This window comes from Salvelinus alpinus, chromosome 3 (genome assembly GCF_045679555.1).
Source record: "Salvelinus alpinus chromosome 3, SLU_Salpinus.1, whole genome shotgun sequence".
In the NCBI taxonomy this organism is placed as follows: Eukaryota; Metazoa; Chordata; class Actinopteri; order Salmoniformes; family Salmonidae; genus Salvelinus; species Salvelinus alpinus.
The window spans coordinates 66,909,570-66,930,106 of record NC_092088.1 but is presented as its reverse complement, the minus strand read 5'-3'; the positions used below and the strand labels follow the sequence as shown (position 1 = coordinate 66,930,106).

Genomic DNA, 20,537 nt, shown 5'->3' with positions numbered 1-20,537 from the left:
TTGAAAGTGCTGAACCAAGTCCTACCTCGTCACAGCTCATTTGCTTGCACTTATACTTAGAGCTATGTGTTAATGATATAACAAACATTAATTTACTGAACATTAATGTAATAATGATTGTGTGGTTCAAAAGTCAAAACTCATGTCAGTATTCGTTATTATTGAAGGAGAATGCGGTTCTTATCGAGTTACACAAATCCACAAGGAGTCGTAGAAACCATACAGTGTATTCAGACCCCTTTACTTTCCCCACATGTTTCAGCGGCAGGGAGACTAGTCAGGATCGAGGGAAAGATGAACGGAGCAAAGTACAGAGAGATCCTTGATGAAAACCTGCTCCAGAGCAGGTGAAGGTTCACCTTCCAACAGGACAATGACCCTAAGCACACTGCCAAGACAACGCAGGAGTGGCTTCCGGACAAGTCTCAATGTCCTTGAGTGGCCCAGCCAGAGCCTCTGGAGAGACCTGAAAATAGCTGTGCAGTGACCCTCCCCATCCAACCTGACAGAGCTTGAGAAGATCTGCAGAGAACATTGGGAGAAACTCCCCATATACAGGTGTGCCAAGCTTGTAGCATCGTACCCAAAAAGACTCAAGGCTGTAATGAACTGTTTCGCTGCCAGAGGCTCCACTGATAGCCAGATGTAGCGGGGCAATAATTCAGTAAGGTGTCAGGACAGCTTTATGTAGGCCTTAAGTTTTTGGGCACCGTTTGGCACCATTATAGTGCAATTCATGTATTCGTGTTGTGTAGTGGCTTTGCTGGCATGCAATATTTACATGCTAAAATCGCCATAGGTCACTAAAGTATGCTTACTTTCCACTGATAGTAGGTGCTTTACAGGTAATCCTAAGTGAGAAGCTTGCAATGTGATGGTCACCCTATTTATCCTGTCCTGTGTGTTTTGTGCTGCTTGGGTGAAGCTTTCCTAAAGCATTAGCTATGGAGGCGTGGCCTTAAATTACGTTTCGTTTCGAGGCGTGTCAAGGCGATCAAAGTACAGTACATTTTTTCTCCCACTGTCTCGGAGCTACAGTGGACACGGTTGTCGGTAGGCTAATATTACAGCAACAAAGCCAACGGGATGCAGGGTAGACAAATCGACTGACAATCGCAGGAGTGAGGATACCAGGGAGAGGGGGTTTTAACGGTATTTCTCAGGTATAGGCTGTAGAGCCTACATGTTTTAGAACAGACAAAAATAGAAGACAAAAGGACAAACGGGTCATATTTTGCTGGCTCGAAAAGTCGACTCGCTTTCAGTCTGCAACAATGGAATTAAGTTTTATATTGCCTGCTATTCTTTTCACGCTGTTCGCTATTATTCTGGTGACAACATTGTTCAGTACTAACGATACTTCGACTGTCTCGTCCTCTGGCACTGCTGCATCCAAAGCGTATCACTCAGGGGAGGGATCTTTGGCGCAGTCCGGGAGAGAGGTGGTGAAAACGGGATTAGCTAAATCAGGACCGTCGGTAAATCTTACGGAGAAACAGGGGACAGCAGCAGGGCTAACCTTAACGGACAAATCGGAGGAGGACAGTGAATGTCGATCTGTCGGAAAAATAATGGATCCGGTGGCAGCGGACAGAAGGACAGTTGAGGAGGAGGGGCTGCCCGCTGCAGAAGTTAGGACCCATGCTGCTCACGAGAAAAAGGTGAAATCTGGCATTATGGTAGGCTAATATAATGTGCAGTATGAGTAGTGTATATGCCTAATATTTTTCATCAGGTTTGGGGAGTAGCGGATTACAAAAAAACTAGATGTAATCCGTTACATGACATTTAATCCGATTACATATTTTTGAAAACATTACTTCTAGGATTACTTTTCAATTCAGAAGGGATGTTTGCGGGAAAAAATGACACTTTTCTGAATAGCTAGGTTTCTATCCAAGTGGTGACAGATTTTAATGGAAATACTCTAGAATCCACATAAGAAAATGTGCATTTTCCAACCAGTGGTGTTTTCACCAAATATACTTTTGCTGATAAAAATCTGTGCTTGATGACAGTGTGCACAAATTTGACTTTTTAAGTTTAAATTTATGTATCGAATAAAAATCTCAAATTCAATATGTTTCCATCCCATTTTCAACTCTTCCTATAGTTGTCACAAAAACGGTTGCTTTAAAAGAAAATGTGCCTACTGTGCAGGCACAGTGCAGGCTAGGGTGTGCAGGTATAGTCTACACATGAGATTATTATTAACAGGAGCGAGATTATTTTTATTTGTCAAACGGCAGCCAAACATCGATGATCATGTCACCAGAATAAGATCCTCGATATTTATTCCATTGGCAACAGATTTTCATGCAAGTATAAAAAATAAAAATCGGCATAAAAACAATATGCTAATTTTCTCACCAGAGATGTGTTTCCATCAAATTGACTTGTGGATAAAAGTCTGTGCGTGATGACGTAGTCCAACATGAGATTATTATGGACAAATTAGCAAGATTATTTTTATTTGTCAAAAGGCAGCCAAACATAGATGATCATGTCACCAGAATAAGACCCGTTGATATTTATTGGAAAGGAGCATCAACCTCATCACCTGGCACGTTCACCACCCCTTGAAGTTATTTAATCTGTAGTCTAATAAACTGTATGCTTTCCCGAGTTGTAGTGGACATTTCTAGAATAATTAATTTGGACATTTCTCGCATAATTCATTTTACCGACACAAAAAGAACGCACCATGTCTAACATGTTTATTTTGTCGACATTTGGAACGTTTACTTACAATTTTCTGTTTCTTTCATGACATGTTTTATCCGAAAAGGACTTTACTCTCATAAAAAGGTTGGATGGAGACCTGGTTAGTGATACCAAATTAATTTGATGGATCGTGGGAAAAGAGCAGGTATGGGTTTTTGTAGGCTACAGTCTGTCTTCCAATGGTGCGATTGCTGTCGGCATCCAAAGATGATCAAATTTGAATAAACACCAAACGCCATTCCAAAAACAGCATTCATTTTTCAACTCGACGCAATGAGCTCAATCAGTCCTCCATGACAACAAAATAATAAAATAATCTGATTTTGTGGCTGTGCCAGCTACTGGCCACTCTACAGAACTGCCTCCAGAAAAAGATTCATGACTAAAATCGCTAGTTTGCGCCTCTTAAGGGAAAAGTAATCAAAGTAATCAGATTATGTTACTGAGTATGGGGTTAAGATAGCTAGGTGAGACAACAACACATTACAATTGTATAAAGTACAGTTTCCCTCAACAGAATACACTACTTCTCTCCTTGGTCAGGTAGGTATTGCAGGTAATGCCCATTATATGCAGCTTTCTGGACCAATATATTGACACTGTTTGCTACACAGCCAACTCAATCGGCTTGTTCGCAATTGCAGCTGACAGTGCAGGCGACTGTCGACTGACTGATCTACAAAGAACCTTGCATCATAAATAACTCATTATTATTTGTAGATCAGTCATTCACAATTTACCCATGATACCTTACGGTTTTAATTCTCTTGAACACGGCCATTGACAATGGGCGCGTTCGAGAGGATCACTATTGTCAAGTCGGTGACCATCGGTTGGTCAACACCTTCAAAAGTGTGTTGCATTATGTTAAAAATAGTACGACTTGTGCCGACATGTTGACTGCATAAACTTTACATAAATCGTGATCAAAGGTCATGATGTTTTGACTGCAAGTTTCTGCAGTTGCTCTTCACCAACGTTGTACTGCAGCCATCGCCTGCATTGTGGGAGGCTCTATTGTCAATCAATCATTAGGGTGTTTTTGTTTGACCCACACGGATGTGACCAAAGACATGACTGAAACAGGAACCAAGTTCATGTAGGCTTTACAGTGGATAGCCTATATGCAAATAAATATGATTTTTGAGGCTCTCTCAGATTGTACAATTTCAGTGTATGGTGGTTGGTGCCATGTGTAATTTGGCATTATAAAGAAAACCACATTAGTGTCTGACTTTTGGCTGTCGCAGATGCACCTCCATTGACTTCACCCCTCAACTTTTATCTACAGTCGTTTGCTTTCGCCTTACCACTCAAACGCACACATTCTCACACGGATAGGCTACAAGAGCCTTGGCCAATACATCACAAATGTCACATTTCTATGGTAGAGTAAATCACCTCTAACTGAGTCATGTCTATGCCGCAAGTAACCTAGTCTACAAGCATGCCTCAATTATTTGCTGAAGTGCACAGTGGGTGGCAGTCCAGTATGGCTCTGGATGAACCATCACCATAGATGCTGAAAAGAAACCATAAAGGTGTGAAACACTGGGGTGTCAGCACCTTGGAGAGAGGTAAGATGTGTGACATACTGCACCCCAGCACAGAGGGAGGGAGACTACCTAAGCCTGTGTGATTGTAAAGGTGACACATGGGGAGAGTCAAGTGCCAGGTCAGCAGCCTGCCGAGAGAGAGGTAAAGAAATGGGGGAGGGGAGTGGGGAGTAGATGAGACTAGGGCAGTCATGACATTTTGTCAAGCCGATTATTGTCATGCAAATAGCTGCTGGTCTTGTGATAATTGACCATTAATTTGAGTGATTTAGCAGATGTTCTTATCTAGAGTGACTTACAGTAGTGAGTGCACACATTTTCATATTGGTCATATAAGCTAGATCCTTGCAATGTCTCATTGAAGATCTATATAACTTTTCTGGACTCTGGACTAAAACCTAATTATGATAAGTGTACAATATTACGTATTGGATCTTTATAAAATACAACTTTTACATTACCTTGCAGTTTACCTAAAGAATGGGCAGACGGTGAAATAGACACACTTGTTATTCATATCATAAAAGATAGAAATGAGCTCTCCACAATAAATTTCAATAGAAAACGAATATTAATAGACAAGACCCTGCAACCATGGAGAGGTAAATACGTCTCTATTTATGGAAAAATTACACTGATGAACTCCTTAGTCATATCTCAGTTTACTCACTTACTTAGCCTACTCCTGACCTGTTTTTCAAATCATACGAGCAAAAAATATTTTGTTCTATCTGGGATGCTAAACCAGATAAAGCGGGTTGAGATGATTAAATATAAAAGCACTATACCTCTCTATAAAAGCTTCACTTACACAAAAGTTTTACTTGAAACCTAAATGTTTCTCAAGTAGATTACTAAGAAAAGCTCATCCATTGTTTAAAAATTGCCTTTTTGCCTCTGTGCAGATTGCCATGTCTCATTTTCAATTAATTGAAGATTAAACGTTTTTCAAAGTGTCTCTCTTTTTCGAACAAGCATTGCAGAGCTGTTTACAATTTCAATTTCATCCCCCTGAAAAGATAGAACAAATATTATAACAAATATTATGGTTGAACTCAAATGTACTGGTTGATAAAATACCTGTATTTATGGAAAAGATGTTTGAAAAGGGTATTTTGTTTTAAAATTATGATGTAAATTGGAATGGTAGAGTTATGTCTTTCATGGAGTTATCAGAATTGTATGGGAAGGTCGGCTCAATCCAAGATTACAACCAATTGATTACAGAATTACTACAAAAATGGAGGAGGCAGGTGGCAGCGGGAGGAGGTAGGGAATTGGTCTATCTGCCAAATATAAACAATCAAAACTTGCTGAGGAATAAAAATAGATTTTTGATGTACCAATTCCATGGTACTGGGTGTATGAGTTGATATATAAAATTACGCAAGATTCAAGACTTTGTGCCTTTCAGCTCAAATTATTGTATAGAATTCTTGCCACCAACAAAATGTTGAATATTTGGTGCATACAATCATCAGAGCTCTGCAGATTTAGAGCATTTGTTTTGGTATTGCCCTGTGGTAGCCTGTTTCTGGTCTCAAATTCAGGAATGGCTGAAAACCACTACAATAATCTAAAATTGACCCTAGAAATGCATTGTTGGGAGATCTGGAGAGACCGGGTCAGTCAATTACTAATATACTAATAATCTTAGCAAAAGTATTTATCTTCAACTCACAATCTGTCGATTCAATTCGATTAGATAGATTCAAATTGTATGTTAAACATCACAGCGTAGTTGGAAGATAAATGGCGCATAGAAATCCGAAGAGGGTGGCCAGCAGAGATATGTGGGATGGGTTGAGGGAAGCTGAGGGTTGGGAAGTGGAATTGGAGACAAGTGGGAGTGGAGTTGCTAGGTGGGGGATAGAATGACTGTCAAAGTTAAAAGTCAAAAGTAAAGTCAAATAAAAAAAGTAAGTTTGAATGACACTGAGGGGCAACGTTGTTACATCTAATGCCTGTTTGCCTGAGGCGGATGCCGCGCAGGTGTTTGTACACGTGTACACATGCATATACACACACTCACATTCAAATGTGCACACATACACACATGTAAATAGTGCCATACGTGCACTGAAACGTATTCAGTTGGCCTTGCTGTTATGATTTTTTGTTGTCCTTGATGTCTTTTGTTTTTGCATTGTTTTTCTCCTTTTTCTCTTTTGTTAATTTTGTTGGTTGTTGGTGCATTGGGGGACGGTGGCTTGAGGGGGGAACTTGGGCCGGTGGCTGATAGGTCGCTGGTTCGGTCCCCATTTTGACCTTGTGGGAGATCTGTCGACGTGCCCTTGGGCAAGGCGTTGACCCTGGTTGCTTCTGTGGGTCGCTCTGGATGGGAGTCTGTTAGATGACTGAATGTAATGTAAATGTTGAGCGGCTTCACTGCAAGTAGATTGTATGTTTTAATATTCAATAATAAAAAAGACTAATTAAACATCAGTGGCGACCCGTCATTCAGGGCAGGTTGGGACGAGCCCCACCTGTTTTGAGCCGTACCTGTTTAGCAAAATACAGTACATATTTATATTTATATACTGTACATATTCACGCCTTGGGTGCTGCCATAGATTTACATTAGAAGTGCCCGCCCAAGAAGGCACAAGGTCATTGACCACAGATAAAATGACATCAAATCACGTTATATCTACTGTAGCTTTGATTAGACTGATCATGTCAACATCATACTTAAAAAATCTTAGCAAGCTAGCTAGCTAGACAAGCAGTCATCATCATGAATCACGTTGACAATCTACTGGCAAATACCTTTCAATCCTTGTCATATAAAGATAAATGATATACTGATAAAAAAAATATATAAACGCAACATGCAACAATTTCAATGATTTTACTAAGTTACAGTTCATATAAGGAAATCAGTCAATTAAAATAAATTCATTAGGCCCTAATCTATGGATTTCACATGACTGGGGAGCCAGGCCCAGCCAATCAGAAATAGTTTTTCCCCACAAAAGGGCTTTAATACTCCTTAGTTTCATCAGCTGTCCGGGTGGCTGGTCTCAGACCATCCCGTAGGTGAAGAAGCCGGATGTGGAGGTCCTGGGCTCGCGTGGTTACACGTGGTCTGTGGTTGTGAAATTAACATTAAATTATCTGGCAACAGCTCTGTTGGACATTCCTGCAGTCACTATGCCAATTGCAATCCTTGATACATCTGTAGCATTGTGTTATGTGACAAAACTGTACATTTCAGAGTGGCCTTTTATGTCCCCAGCACAAGGTGCACCTGTGTAATGATCATGCTATTTAATCAGCTTCTTGATATGCCACACCTGTGAGGTGGATGGATTATCTTGGCCAATGAGAAATGCTCACTAACAGGGATGTAAACAAATTTGTGCACACAATTTGAGAGAAATAAGCTTTTTGTGCATATGGAACATTTCTGGGATCTTTTATTTTAGCTTATGAAACATGGGACCAACACTTTACATGTTGCGTTTATATTTTTGTTCTGTATAGATAAAACGTATCGGTGCTCATCGGCCATTGGACATAAACGTTACAAAACAAGTCAGAAATCACAAATTCAACAATAAGTGGTTTGTAAGGAATCAGTGGCTAACCGATGCAAAGCAATCAGTATTTGGTGGAGAGGGTGTATGGTCCAAGTCTGGGTTTAAGGATTTAAAACATCTGTCTGAAAGGGTATCTTTTCCAACCTTAAAAGGATAAACATTCACATGTAACACCATGGCCAGAATGAATACATTCAGCATGATTTCAGCCGGGTTCATAACAACTGAGAACTCAAAACTGGGACATCTTTGACTTTGGTGCTTTCAAGACAACTGGGAACTCGCATAAAAAACGAGCTCATACTGGGAAAATACGTTTTGAACGGTCATCCAACTCGGAGTTCCAAGTCAGGAACTCAGGTCTCTTTCTAGAGCTCCGACTTTCCGATCTGAAGATCACTGACGTCATGATTCAACCTCGTTTTTTCCTGAGTTCCCAGCACCATAAATCCAGAGAATGCCAGATTTTGATGACAAAGTTTGCCCACAAGGACAACCTTCCTGAACACTTTCCTGTTCAAGTGAGCTCAGCACAACAACGATGAGTCCAAAAAAAGGCCTACTCCTTGTATACTGCTACATAAATTATGTAATATACCGGGGATATACAGTGCCTTCGGAAAGTATTCAGACCCCTTGACTTTTTCCACATTTTGTTACATTACAGCCTTATTCTAAAATTGATTAAATTGCCCCCCCCCCCCCCCCCCCATCAATGAACATACAACACCCCATAATGACAAAGCCAAAACAGTTTTTTAGAAATTTTTGCAAATGTAAAAAATAAATAAATGAAATATCACATCCCGTTGGCTTTGTTACTGTAATATTAGCCTACCGACAACCATGTCCACTGTAGCTCCCAAACAGTAGACAAAAGGTACTTTGATCGCAGTGACACGCCCCATAGCTAATGCTTTAGAAAAGCTTCACCCAAGCAGCTCCAAAACACACAGGACAGGATAAATAGGGTGACCAACACGTTGCAAGCTTCTCACTTAGTAGGTGCTTTACAGTTAATCCTATCAGTGGAGAGTGAGCATACTTGTGACCCGTGGCGATTTTAGCATGTAAATATTGCTGGGGCAAACACATGCCAGGAAACCACTACATAACACTAAACAATACATTAATTACACTATAACGGTGCCCACAAACTGTTAGGGCCTACATAAAGCTGTCCCGACAGCGGCACTTTCCTTTAAGCACTATGGAGTGAATTATTACACTGGCTACACCTTGCTATCAGCGGAGCCTCTAGGCAGGGGTCGGGAACCTATGGCTCCCGAGCCAGGTGTGGCTCTTTTGATGATTGCATCTGGCTCGCAGATAAAACAAAATATTCTCACTTGTTTTAATCCATCCATCGATTTTTCACTGCTCATGTCCTGTTCAGGGCTGCAGGAGCAATTGTCCATTATTTTAATTAAATGATACTGGCCTACGTTGGCCGTTGCTAGGTAAAACAGGTAAACGCCTCCTTTTGAATCAGTCTGCTCGGTCAATAGCTCAAAGCTAACCCTTCGACGAAGAAGATGGCGAAAAGAAAAAAAGATGACGAGTATCGTACATTTCAGGACGAATGGACCGAAGAATTCGCCTTTGTGGAGAGAGCAGGTTCTGCGGTGTGTCTAATTTGCAATGACAAAATTACATCGATGAAACGGTCGAATGTAAAGCGGCACTTCGACACGCGCCATGCTACCTTTGCATCAAAATACCCTGCGGGAGACAGCAGAAAGAAAGCGTGCCAAGAGCTACTGAGCAGGGTGCAAGCTAGCCAGCAGCAACTCTGCGTATGGACCCGGCAAGGTGACTATAATTCCGCTAGCTTTGCTGGATCTTTAGCAATAGTGAGGAACGGAAAACCATTCACAGATGGCGAGTATGCTAAAACGTTCATGCTGGATGTAGCCAATGAACCTTTTGATGATCTTCCGAACAAAGACAAGATAATTAAACGGATACAAGACATGCCTCTGTCGGCAAGAACTGTTCATGATCGTACCATCATGATGGCAAACAAAGTGGAGGAAACGCAAGTGAAGGACATAAATGCAGCGCCGTTCTTTTCCCTGGCTTTGGATGAGTCAACAGACGTGAGCCATTTGTCGCAGTTCAGCGTGATTGCAAGATATGCTGTTGGTGACACACTGCGTGAAGAAAGTCTTGCAGTTCTGCCATTAAAAGGGTCCACAAGAGGTGAGGATTTATTTAAGTCTTTCATGGAGTTTGCTCAAGAAAAAAATCTACCTATGGATAAACTTCTCTCAGTGTGTACTGATGGTGCTCCGTGTATGGTGGGGAATAAAAAAGGATTTGTGGCGCTTCTCCGTGAACATGAAAATAGACCCATCCTAAGTTTCCATTGCATTCTACACCAGGAGGCACTTTGTGCTCAGATGTGTGACAGGCAGTTTGGGGAAGTGATGTCGCTGGTCATTCGTGTGATCAACTTTATTGTTGCTCGAGCCTTAAATGATCGCCAGTTTAAAACACTGCTGGATGAAGTTGGAAATAACTATCCTGGTCTGCTTTTGCACAGCAATGTGCGTTGGTTGTCAAGAGGGAAGGTGCTTAGCCGTTTTGCGGCTTGCCTGAAAGGAATCCGGACTTTCCTTGAAATGAAAGGCATCGAGCATCCTGAGCTAGCCGAAACTGAGTGGCTCCTCAAGTTTTACTATCTTGTAGATATGACTGAACATCTGAACCAGCTCAACGTGAAAATGCAAGGCATTGGAAATACAGTGTTATCCCGTCAACAAGCTGTGTTTGCTTTTGAAAACAAGCTAGAACTTTTCATCATGGATCTTGAAACAGGTCGTTTACTACATTTTGAAAAACTGAGCCAATTTAAAGATGCATGCACAGCAAGTGAGCCTATTCAAAACTTTGATCTCCACCAGCTAGCTCGCTGCACATCCAGTCTCCTACAGTCCTTCAAAGCACGCTTTGGAGAATTTCGTGAGCACACTCGTCTTTTTAAGTTCATCACCCTTCCAAACGAGTGTTCACTGAACACAGCCGACCTGAGTTACATTCCTGGTGTCTCCGTCAGAGATTTTGAAGCAGAAGTGGCTGACCTGAAGGCCTCAGACATGTGGGTGAATAAGTTCAAGTCACTGAATGAAGATTTGGAAAGAATCACACGACAGAAAGCGGAGTTGGCGAGCAAGCACATGTGGACAGAAATGAAAAAACTTCAACCCGAAGACCAGCTGATTCTCAAAACTTGGAACGCGCTTCCTGTCACATACCACACACTGCAGCGTGTGAGTATTGCTGTATTGACCATGTTTGGATCTATGTATGCATGTGAGCAGTCATTCTCACATCTTAAAAACATCAAGTCCAACCTACGATCACGTTTAACGGATGAAAGCCTCAACGCTTGCATGAAGCTTAACCTCACCAAGTACCAACCAGACTACAAAGACATCAGCAAATCCATGCAGCACCAGAAGTCGCATTAATGGTGAGTATTATAACAACATTATTTAAGAATAAATTCAGAGGCTTATTATACTGACATTTAGTTGAATTCACTTTTAAAATATATTATATGGCTCTCACTGAAATAAATTTCCAATTTTTTTGCTTTCATGGCTCTCTTAGTCAAAAAGGTTCCCGACCCCTGCTCTAGAGGCAGCGAAACAGTTCATTCAGCCTCATTTACTGCATTTTTTTTTAACCATAGCTAATATGGCTGAATTGATTAAATACATACGTTTGGTAAGTATTCAGACCCCTTACAAAAAAAGATTGCCATTTTTAAACTGCTGTAAAAGTGCAGTAACTGCAGTCAACTGGTATTTTGGACACAGTAAATGCAGAATAACTGCATTGTACTGCAGTTGAACTGCATATATACTGCACTCTAGCTGCATTTACACTGCAAAATTACTGCAGTAAAAAAATGTTATTTTGGACGCAGTATTTGATGCAGTTATACTGCACTCTGAATGCAATCTTTTTTCGTAATGGACACCTTGACTTCTTCCACATTTTGTTACGTTACAGCCTTCTTCTAAAATTGATTAAATGTTTTTTTCCCCTCATCAATCTACACACAATACCCCATAATGACAAGGCAATAAAGGTTTTTATATATTTTTTGCAAATGTATTAAAAATAAAAAACGGAATTATCACAGTGTATTCAGACCCTTTACTCAGTACTTTGTTGAAGCACCTTTGGCAGCGATTTACAGCCTCGAGTCTTCTTGGGTAGGACGCTACAAGCTCAGCACACCTGTGTTTGGGGAGTTTCTCCCATTCTTCTCTGCAGATCCTCTCAATCTCTGTCAGGTTGGATGGGGAGGGTCGCTGCACAGCTATCTTCAGGTCTCTCCAGAGATGTTTGATCAGGTTCAAGTCTGGGCTCTGTCTGGGCCACTCAGAGAAGCCACTCTTGCATTGTCTTGGCTGTGTACTAAGGGTCGTTGTCCTATTGGAAGATGAACCTACGCCCCAAATCAAATCAAAGTTTATTTGTCACGTGCGCCGAATACAACAGGTGTAGTAGACCTTACAGTGAAATGCTTACTTACAGGCTCTAACCAGTAGTGCGAAAAAAGGTGTGTGTGTGTGTGTAGGTAAGTAAAGAAATAAAACAACAGTAAAAATACATTTGAAAATAAGAGTAGCAAGGCTATATACAGACACCGGTTAGTCAGGCTTATTGAGGTAGTATGTACATGTAGGTATGGTTAAAGTGACTATGCATATATGATGAACAGAGAGTAGCAGTAGCGTAAAATGAGGGGTTGGCAGGAGGTGGGACACAATGCAGATAGCCCAGTTAGCCAATGTGCGGGAGCACTGGTTGGTCGGGACAATTGAGCTAGTATGTACATGGATGTATGGTTAAAGTGACTATGCATATAAGATAAACAGAGAGTAGCAGCAGCGTAAAAGAGGGGTTGGGGGGGCACACAATGTAAATAGTCCGGGTAACCATTGGTTACCTGTTCAGAAGTCTTATGGCTTGGGGGTAAAAACTGTTGAGAAGCCTTTTTGTCCTAGACTTGGCACTCCGGTACCGCTTGCCATGCGGTAGTAGAGATAACAGTCTATGACTGGGGTGGCTGGGGTCTTTGACAATTTTTAGGGCCTTCCTCTGACACCGCCTGGTGTAGAGGTCCTGGATGGCAGGCAGCTTTGCCCCAGTGATGTATTGGGCCGTACGCACTACCCTCTGAAGTGCCTTGCGGTCAGAGGCCGAGCAATTGCCGTACCAGGCAGTGATGCAACCGGTCAGGATGCTCTCGATGTTGCAGCTGTAGAACCTTTTGAGGATCTCAGGACCCATGCCAAATCTTTTTAGTTTCCTGAGGGGGAATAGGCCTTGTGGTGCCCTCTTCACGACTGTCTTGGTGTGTTTGGACCATTCTAGTTTGTTGGTGATGTGGACACCAAGGAATTTGAAGCTCTCAACCTGCTCCACTACAGCCCCGTCGATGAGAATGGGGACGTGCTCGGTTCTCCTTTTCCTATAGTCCACAATCATCTCCTTAGTCTTGGTTACGTTGAGGGATAGGTTGTTATTCTGGCACCACCCGGCCAGGTCTCTGACCTCCTCCCTATAGGCTGTCTCGTCGTTGTCGGTGATCAGGCCTAACACTGTTGTGTTGTCTGCAAACTTAATGATGGTGTTGGACTCGTGCCTGGCCATGCAGCCGTGGGTGAACAGGGAGTACAGGAGGGGACTGAGCACGCACCCCTGTGGAGCCCCAGTGTTGAGGATCAGTGTGACAGATGTGTTGCTACCTACCCTCACCACCTGGGGGCGACCCGTCAGGAAGTCCAGGATCCAGTTGCAGAGTGAGGTGTTTAGTCCCAGGTTCCTTAGCTTAGTGATGAGCTTTGAGGGTACTATGGTGTTGAACGCTGAGCTCTAGTCAATGAATAGCATTCTCACATAGGTGTTCCTTTTGTCCAGGTGGGAAACGGCAGTGTGGAGTGCAATAGAGATTGCATCATCTGTGAAACTGTTTGGGCGGTATGCAAATTGGAGTGGGTTTACGGTTTCTGGGATAATGGTGTTGATGTGAGCCATTGCCAGCCTTTCAAAGCACTTCATGGCTACAGACGTGAGTGCTACGGGTCTGTAGTCATTTAGACAGGTTGCCTTTGTGTTCTTGGGCACAGGGACTATGGTGGTCTGCTTGAAGCATGTTGGTATTAAAGACTCAATCAGGAACATGTTGAAAATGTCAGTGAAGACACCTGCCAGTTGGTCAGCACATGCCCGGAGCCCACGTCCTGGTAATCTGTCTGGCCCCGCAGCCTTGTGTATGTTGACCTGTTTAAACGTCTTACTCACATCGGCTACGGAGAGCGTGATCACACAGTCGTCCGGAACAGCTGATGCTCTCATGCATGCCTCAGTGTTGCTTGCCTCGAAGCGAGCATAGAAGTGATTTAGCTCGTCTGGTAGGCTCGTGTCACTGGCCAGCTCGCGGCTGTGCTTCCCTTTGTAGTCTGTAATAGTTTGCAAGCCCTGCCACATCCGACGAGCATCGGAGCCGGTGTAGTATGATTCAATCTTAGCCCTGTATTGCCGCTTTGCCTGTTTGATGGTTCGTCGCAGGGCATAGCGGGATTTCTTGTAAGCTTCCAGGTTAGAGTTCCGCACCTTGAAAGCGGCAGCTCTACCCTTTAGCTCAGTACAAATGTTGCCTGTAATCCATGGCTTCTGGTTGGGGTATGTACGTACAGTCACTGTGGGGACGACGTCCTCAATGCACTTATTGATAAAGCCAGTGACTGATGTGGTGTATTCCTCAATGTCATCGGAAGAATCCCGGAACATGTTCCAGTCTGTGATAGCAAAACAGTCCTGTAGTTTAGCATCTGCTTCATCTGACCACTTTTTTTATGGACCGAGTCACTGGTACTTCCTGCTTTCATTTTTGCTTGTAAGCAGGAATCAGGAAGATAGAGTTGTGGTCGGATTTACCAAATGGAGGGCGAGGGAGAGCTTTGTACGCGTCTCTGTGTGTGGAGTACAGGTGATCTAAAAAAAAAAAAATCCTTCTGGTTGCACATTTAACATGTTGATGGAAATTTGGTAGAACTGATTTAAGTTTCCCTGCATTAAAGTCTCCGGCCACTAGGAGCGCCGCCTCTGAGTGAGTGGTTTCCTGTTTGCTTATTTCCTTATACAGCTGACTGAGTGTGGTCTTAGTGCCAGCATCTGTTTGTGGTGGTAAATAAACAGCCACGAAAAGTATAGCTGAGAACTCTCTAGGCAAGTAGTGTGGCCTGCAATTTATCACAATATACTCTACTTCAGGCGAGCAAAATCTAGAGACTTCCTTAGATTTCGTGCACCAGCTGTTGTTTACAAATATGCACAGACCGCCCCCCCTCGTCTTACTGGAGTGTGCTGTTCTATCCTGCCGGTGCAGCGTATATCCCGCTAGCTGAATATCCATGTCGTCATTCAGCCACGATTCCGTGAAACATAGGATATTACAGTTTTTGATGTCCCGTTGGTAGGATATTCGTGATCGTACCTCGTCTAGTTTATTGTCCAATGATTGCACGTTGGCGAGTAATATTGACGGTAACGGCAGCTTTCCTACTCGCCTTCTGCGGATCCGGACGAGGCATCCGGCTCTACTTCCTCTGTGTCGCTTCCTTATGCGAATAATTGGGATGTCTGCCCTGCTGGGTGTTTGGAGAATATCGTGTAAGTCCTGCTTGTTGCTGCTGTTGTTGTTGAACAAATCTTTGTCTAATCCGAGGTGAGTGATCGCTGTCCTGATATCCAGAAGCTCTTTTCTGCCGTAAGATATGGTTGCAGAAACATTATGTACAAAATAATTTACAAATATCGCAAAAGAAACACATAATAGCACAATTGGTTAGGAGACCGTAAAACGGCTGAGGTCCTGAGCTCTCTGGAGCAGGTTTTCATCAAGGATCTCTCTGTACTTTTCTCCGTTCATCTTTCTCTTGATCCTGACTAGGTTCTCAGTCCGTGCCGCTGAAAAACATCCCCACAGCATGATTCTGCCACCACCATGGTTCACCGTAAGGATGGTGCCAGGCTTCCTCCAGACGTAATGCTTGGCATTCAGGCCAAAGAGCTCAATCTTGGTTTCATCAGACCAGAGAATCTTGTTTCTCTTGGTCTGAGAGTCCTTGAGGTGCCTTTTGGGAAACTCCAAACGGGCTGTCATGTACCTTTTACTGAGGAGTGGCATCTGTCTGGCCACTCTGCCATAAGGCCTGATTGGTGGAGTGCTGTATAGATGGTTGTCCTTCTGGAAGGTTCTCCTATCTCCACAGAGGAACTCTGGAGCTCTGTCAGAGTGACCATCGGGTTCTTGGTCACCTGTCTTTATGGATCCAAACTTCTTCCATTTAAAAATGATGGAGACCACTGTGTTCTTCGGGACCTTCAATGCTGCAAAAAAAAATTGGTACCCTTCCCCAGATCAATCTTGTCTCGGAGAACAATCCTGTCTCCTTCGACCTCATTGTTGATTTTTGCTCTGACTGTCAACTGTGGTACCTTATATAGACAGGAGTGTGCATTTCCAAATCATGTCCAATCAATTGAATTTACCACAGGTGTACTTCAATCAAGTTGTAGAAACATCTCAAGGATTATCAATGGAAGCAGGATGCACCTGAGCTCAATTTCGAGTCTCATAGCAAAGGGTCTGAATACTTATGTAAATAAGGTATTTCTGTTTTTTTATATAGAATAAATTTGCCAACATTTATACAAATTTCTTTTTTGCTTTGTCATTATGGGGTAGTGTGTAGATTTATGAGGGGAAAAAATATGTAATCAATTTTAGAATAAGGCTATAACGTAACAAAATGTGGAAAAAGTCAAGGGGTCGCAATACTTTCCAATTGCACGGTATGTATACTGTAGCTAAAACAGTAATACTAAATGTATGTTGTGTAGTAAGCTGTTAGTAGCCCATGTGTCTCACCCTAACACAGAACCCAAACCGGCTGCGCGCCAGCGTGCGCCATCGTGTGCTATTGTGCATAAATTTATTTTGCCCCCCCCACACCAAACGCGATCATGACACGCAGGTTAATATATCAAAACAAACTCTGAACCAATGACATTAATTTGGGGACAGGTCGAAAAGCATTACACATGTATGGCAATTTAGCTAGTTAGCTTGCACTTGCTAGCTAACGTTAATTGTTCCTATTTAGCTAGCTTGCTGTTGCTAGCTAATTTGTCCTGGGATATAAACATTGAGTTGTTGTTTTACCTGAAATGCACAAGGACCTCTACTCCGAGAATTAATCCACACATAAAACGGCCAACCGAATCGTTTCTAGTCCTCTCTCCTCCTTCCAGGCTTTTTCATCTTTGAACTTATATGGTGATCGCATCTAAACTTTCATTGTATTACCACAACAACCGGCAACAAAGTTCGTCTTTCAATCACCCACGTGGGTATAACCAATGAGGAGATGGCACGTGGATACCTGCTTCTATAAACCAATGAGGAGATGACTTTCAGCGCGATCTGCGTCAGAAATAGGAACGATTTCTATTTTAGCCCTTGGCGTCGCAGACTCTCGTTGGCGCGTGCGAGCAGTGTGGGTGCAATAATTGAATAACATGGATTTCTAAATTTATTTTGCGACGCTCGCGCACGCGACGTGTCCGGTCTGGTCAGCATGTAAGAATTTGGTCCCTCTTCCCTTCAGAACTTAGCCTATACTGTTCAGACTTTGTGGTGCACATTTGTATTTTTGTATTTATTAAGGATCCCCATTAGTTCCTGCCAAAGCAGCAGCTACTCTTCCTGGGGTCCAGCAACATTAAGGCAGTTATATACAATTAAAAATATTACATGACATTACATTTAAAAACACTTTTTACACATTACGTGTCTTCCCTCAGGCCACTACTCTATCACATATCTACAATACAAAATCCATGTGTACGTGTGTGTAGAATGTCTTATCATGTGTATGTGATTCTGTGCCTGTGTGTGTGTCTCTTCACACTCCCCGCTGTTCCGTAAGGTGTAGTTTTATATATTTCTTTATCTGATTCTACTGCTTGCATCAGTTACCTGATGTGGAATAGAGTTCCATGTAGCCATGACTCTATGTGGTACTGTGTACCTCCCATAGTCTGTTCTGGGCTTGGGCATTGTGAAGAGTTGTCAACACTTCAGCATGTTAACACTTCTTACAAAAACAAGTAGTGATGAAGTCAATCTCTCTTCCACTTTGAGCCATGAGAGATTTACATGCATATGATTAATGTTAGCTCTCCATGTACATTTAAGGGATGTTCTTTTTTCCCAAGGTTCCTCTTTGTGGCACCTGACCACACGACTGAATAGTAGTACAGGTGTAACAAAACTAGGGTCTGTAGGACCTGCCTTGTTGATAGTGTTGTTAAAAAGCAGAGCAGTGCTTTATTACTGTTGTATCAACATGTTTTGACCATGACAGTTTACATTCGTTATTATTGAAAGTGAATGCATTTTTTTTTTAGTTACACAAACACACAAGGAGTCAGTAAAAACAGTAGGCTATTTGTTTAAGCAAGTCAGCCATATTAGCTATGGATTTTAAAAAGGCAGTAAATGAGGCTGAATGAACTTTTCCGCTGCCAGATGAGGCTCCACTGATAGCCAGGTGTAGCGGTGGTAAGGATTCACTCCAGGTGTAGAAAAGAAAGCTCCGCTGTCGGGACAGCTTCATGTAGGCCTTAACAGTTTGTGGGCATCGTTTGTCACCGTTATAGTGCAATTCATGCATTGTTTAATGTTATGTTGTGTAGTGGCTTTGCTGGCATGCATCTAAAAAAATTAGTTGGATTTGCCCCACCAAGATTTACATGCTAAAATCGCTACTGATTAATATAAACATGTTTAGCATCTCAGGCCTCCATGTGTACAAGCCCTATGCAAGTGCCTTTGGAACATTTACATTTAAAGATACACTATGCAGAAATTTTCTGGTTGCTAAAATTCTAATAGTTTACCTAATTTCAGATTATGTGACAAAACAAGCAAGTATATTGTAGAGAATCATCTAAACCGCTGTGAAACATATTTTCAATGACCAAAAATATTGTATTTTCAGCTGTTAAACAAAACTTAAAAACAGGAAGTATAGAAATAGTGCACATAGAATAGTTCTACCGCTTTTTAGACTTGCAGATCTATAACTTACATTTCTATGTGAATTTTGTCAGGTCACCCAGAACGTTACTTAATGCAGCTTTAGAAAAGTATAATAAATCCATTTAATATACACTATCACAATAAATCCATTATACACTGCTCAAAAAAATAAAGGGAACACTTAAACAACACAATGTAACTCCAAGTCAATCACACTTCTGTGAAATCAAACTGTCCACTTAGGAAGCAACACTGATTGACAATAAATGTCACATGCTGTTGTGCAAATGGAGTAGACAAAAGGTGGAAATTATAGGCAATTAGCAAGACACCCCCAATAAAGGAGTGATTCTGCAGGTGGTGACCACAGACCACTTCTCAGTTCCTATGCTTCCTGGCTGATGTTTTGGTCACTTTTGAATGCTGGCGGTGCTCTCACTCTAGTGGTAGCATGAGACGGAGTCTACAACCCACACAAGTGGCTCAGGTAGTACAGCTCATCCAGTATGGCACATCAATGCGAGCTGTGGCAAGAAGGTTTGCTGTGTCTGTCAGCGTAGTGTCCAGAGCATGGAGGCGCTACCAGGAGACAGGCCAGTACATCAGGAGACGTGGAGGAAGCCGTAGGAGGGCAACAACCCAGCAGCAGGACCGCTACCTCCGCCTTTGTGCAAGGAGTAGCACTGCCAGAGCCCTGCAAAATGACCTCCAGCAGGCCACAAATGTGCATTCATACACATTCATAACTAGAGTGTAGAGGCCTGTCCGCTGTCCCGCCATATTTTTATTTTATTTTTTTATTTTTTTTTCACCTTTATTTAACCAGGTAGGCTAGTTGAGAACAAGTTCTCATTTGCAACTGCGACCTGGCCAAGATAAAGCATAGCAGTGTGAACAGACAACACAGAGTTACACATGGAGTAAACAATAAACAAGTCAATAACATGGTAGAAAAAAAGAGAATCTATATACAATGTGTGCAAAAGGCATGAGGTAGGCAATAAATCGAATAATTACAATTTAGCAGATTAACACTGGAGTGATAAATCATCAGATGATCATGTGCAAGAAGAGATACTGGTGTGCAAAAGAGCAGAAAAGTAAATAAATAAAAGCAGTATGGGGGGTGAGGTAGGTAAATTGGGTGGGTAGTTTACAGATGGACTATGTACAGCTGCAGCGATCGGTTAGCTGCTCGGATAGCAGATTTTTAAAGTTGTTGAGGGAGATAAAAGTCTCCAACTTCAGAGATTTTTGCAATTCGTTCCAGTCGCAGGCAGCAGAGAACTGGAAGGAAAGGCGTCCAAATGAGGTTTTAGCTTTAGGGATGATCAGTGAGATACACCTGCTGGAGCGCGTGCTGCGGGTGGGTGTAGCCATCGTGACCAGTGAACTGAGATAAGGCGGCACTTTACCTAGCATAGCCTTGTAGATGACCTGGAGCCAGTGGGTCTGACGACGAACATGTAGCGAGGGCCAGCCGACTAGGGCATACAGGTCGCAGTGGTGGGTTGTATAAGGTGCTTTAGTAACAAAACGAATGGCACTGTGATAAACTGCATCCAGTTTGCTGAGTAGAGTGTT

The 20,537-nt window shown here is 42.4% G+C and overlaps 1 protein-coding gene across 3 annotated transcripts in view; it reads left to right on the top strand.

Moving 5' to 3' along the window:
* Positions 1–993: 993 nt before the first annotated feature.
* Positions 994–20,537, top strand: part of LOC139571163 (uncharacterized) — a 29,069-nt gene continuing 9,525 nt past the window's right edge. The window contains exon 1 of one of the 3 annotated variants that reach the window (XR_011674244.1): positions 994–1,679. Coding sequence is in view for 2 of the 3 variants with exons in the window: in XM_071393770.1 (XP_071249871.1) it covers positions 1,275–1,679 (405 nt within the window). In the remaining variant the exon portion in view is untranslated. The remainder of the gene's footprint in view (positions 1,680–20,537) is intronic. The other 2 variants (XM_071393770.1, XM_071393771.1) reach the window with 2 other exon arrangements.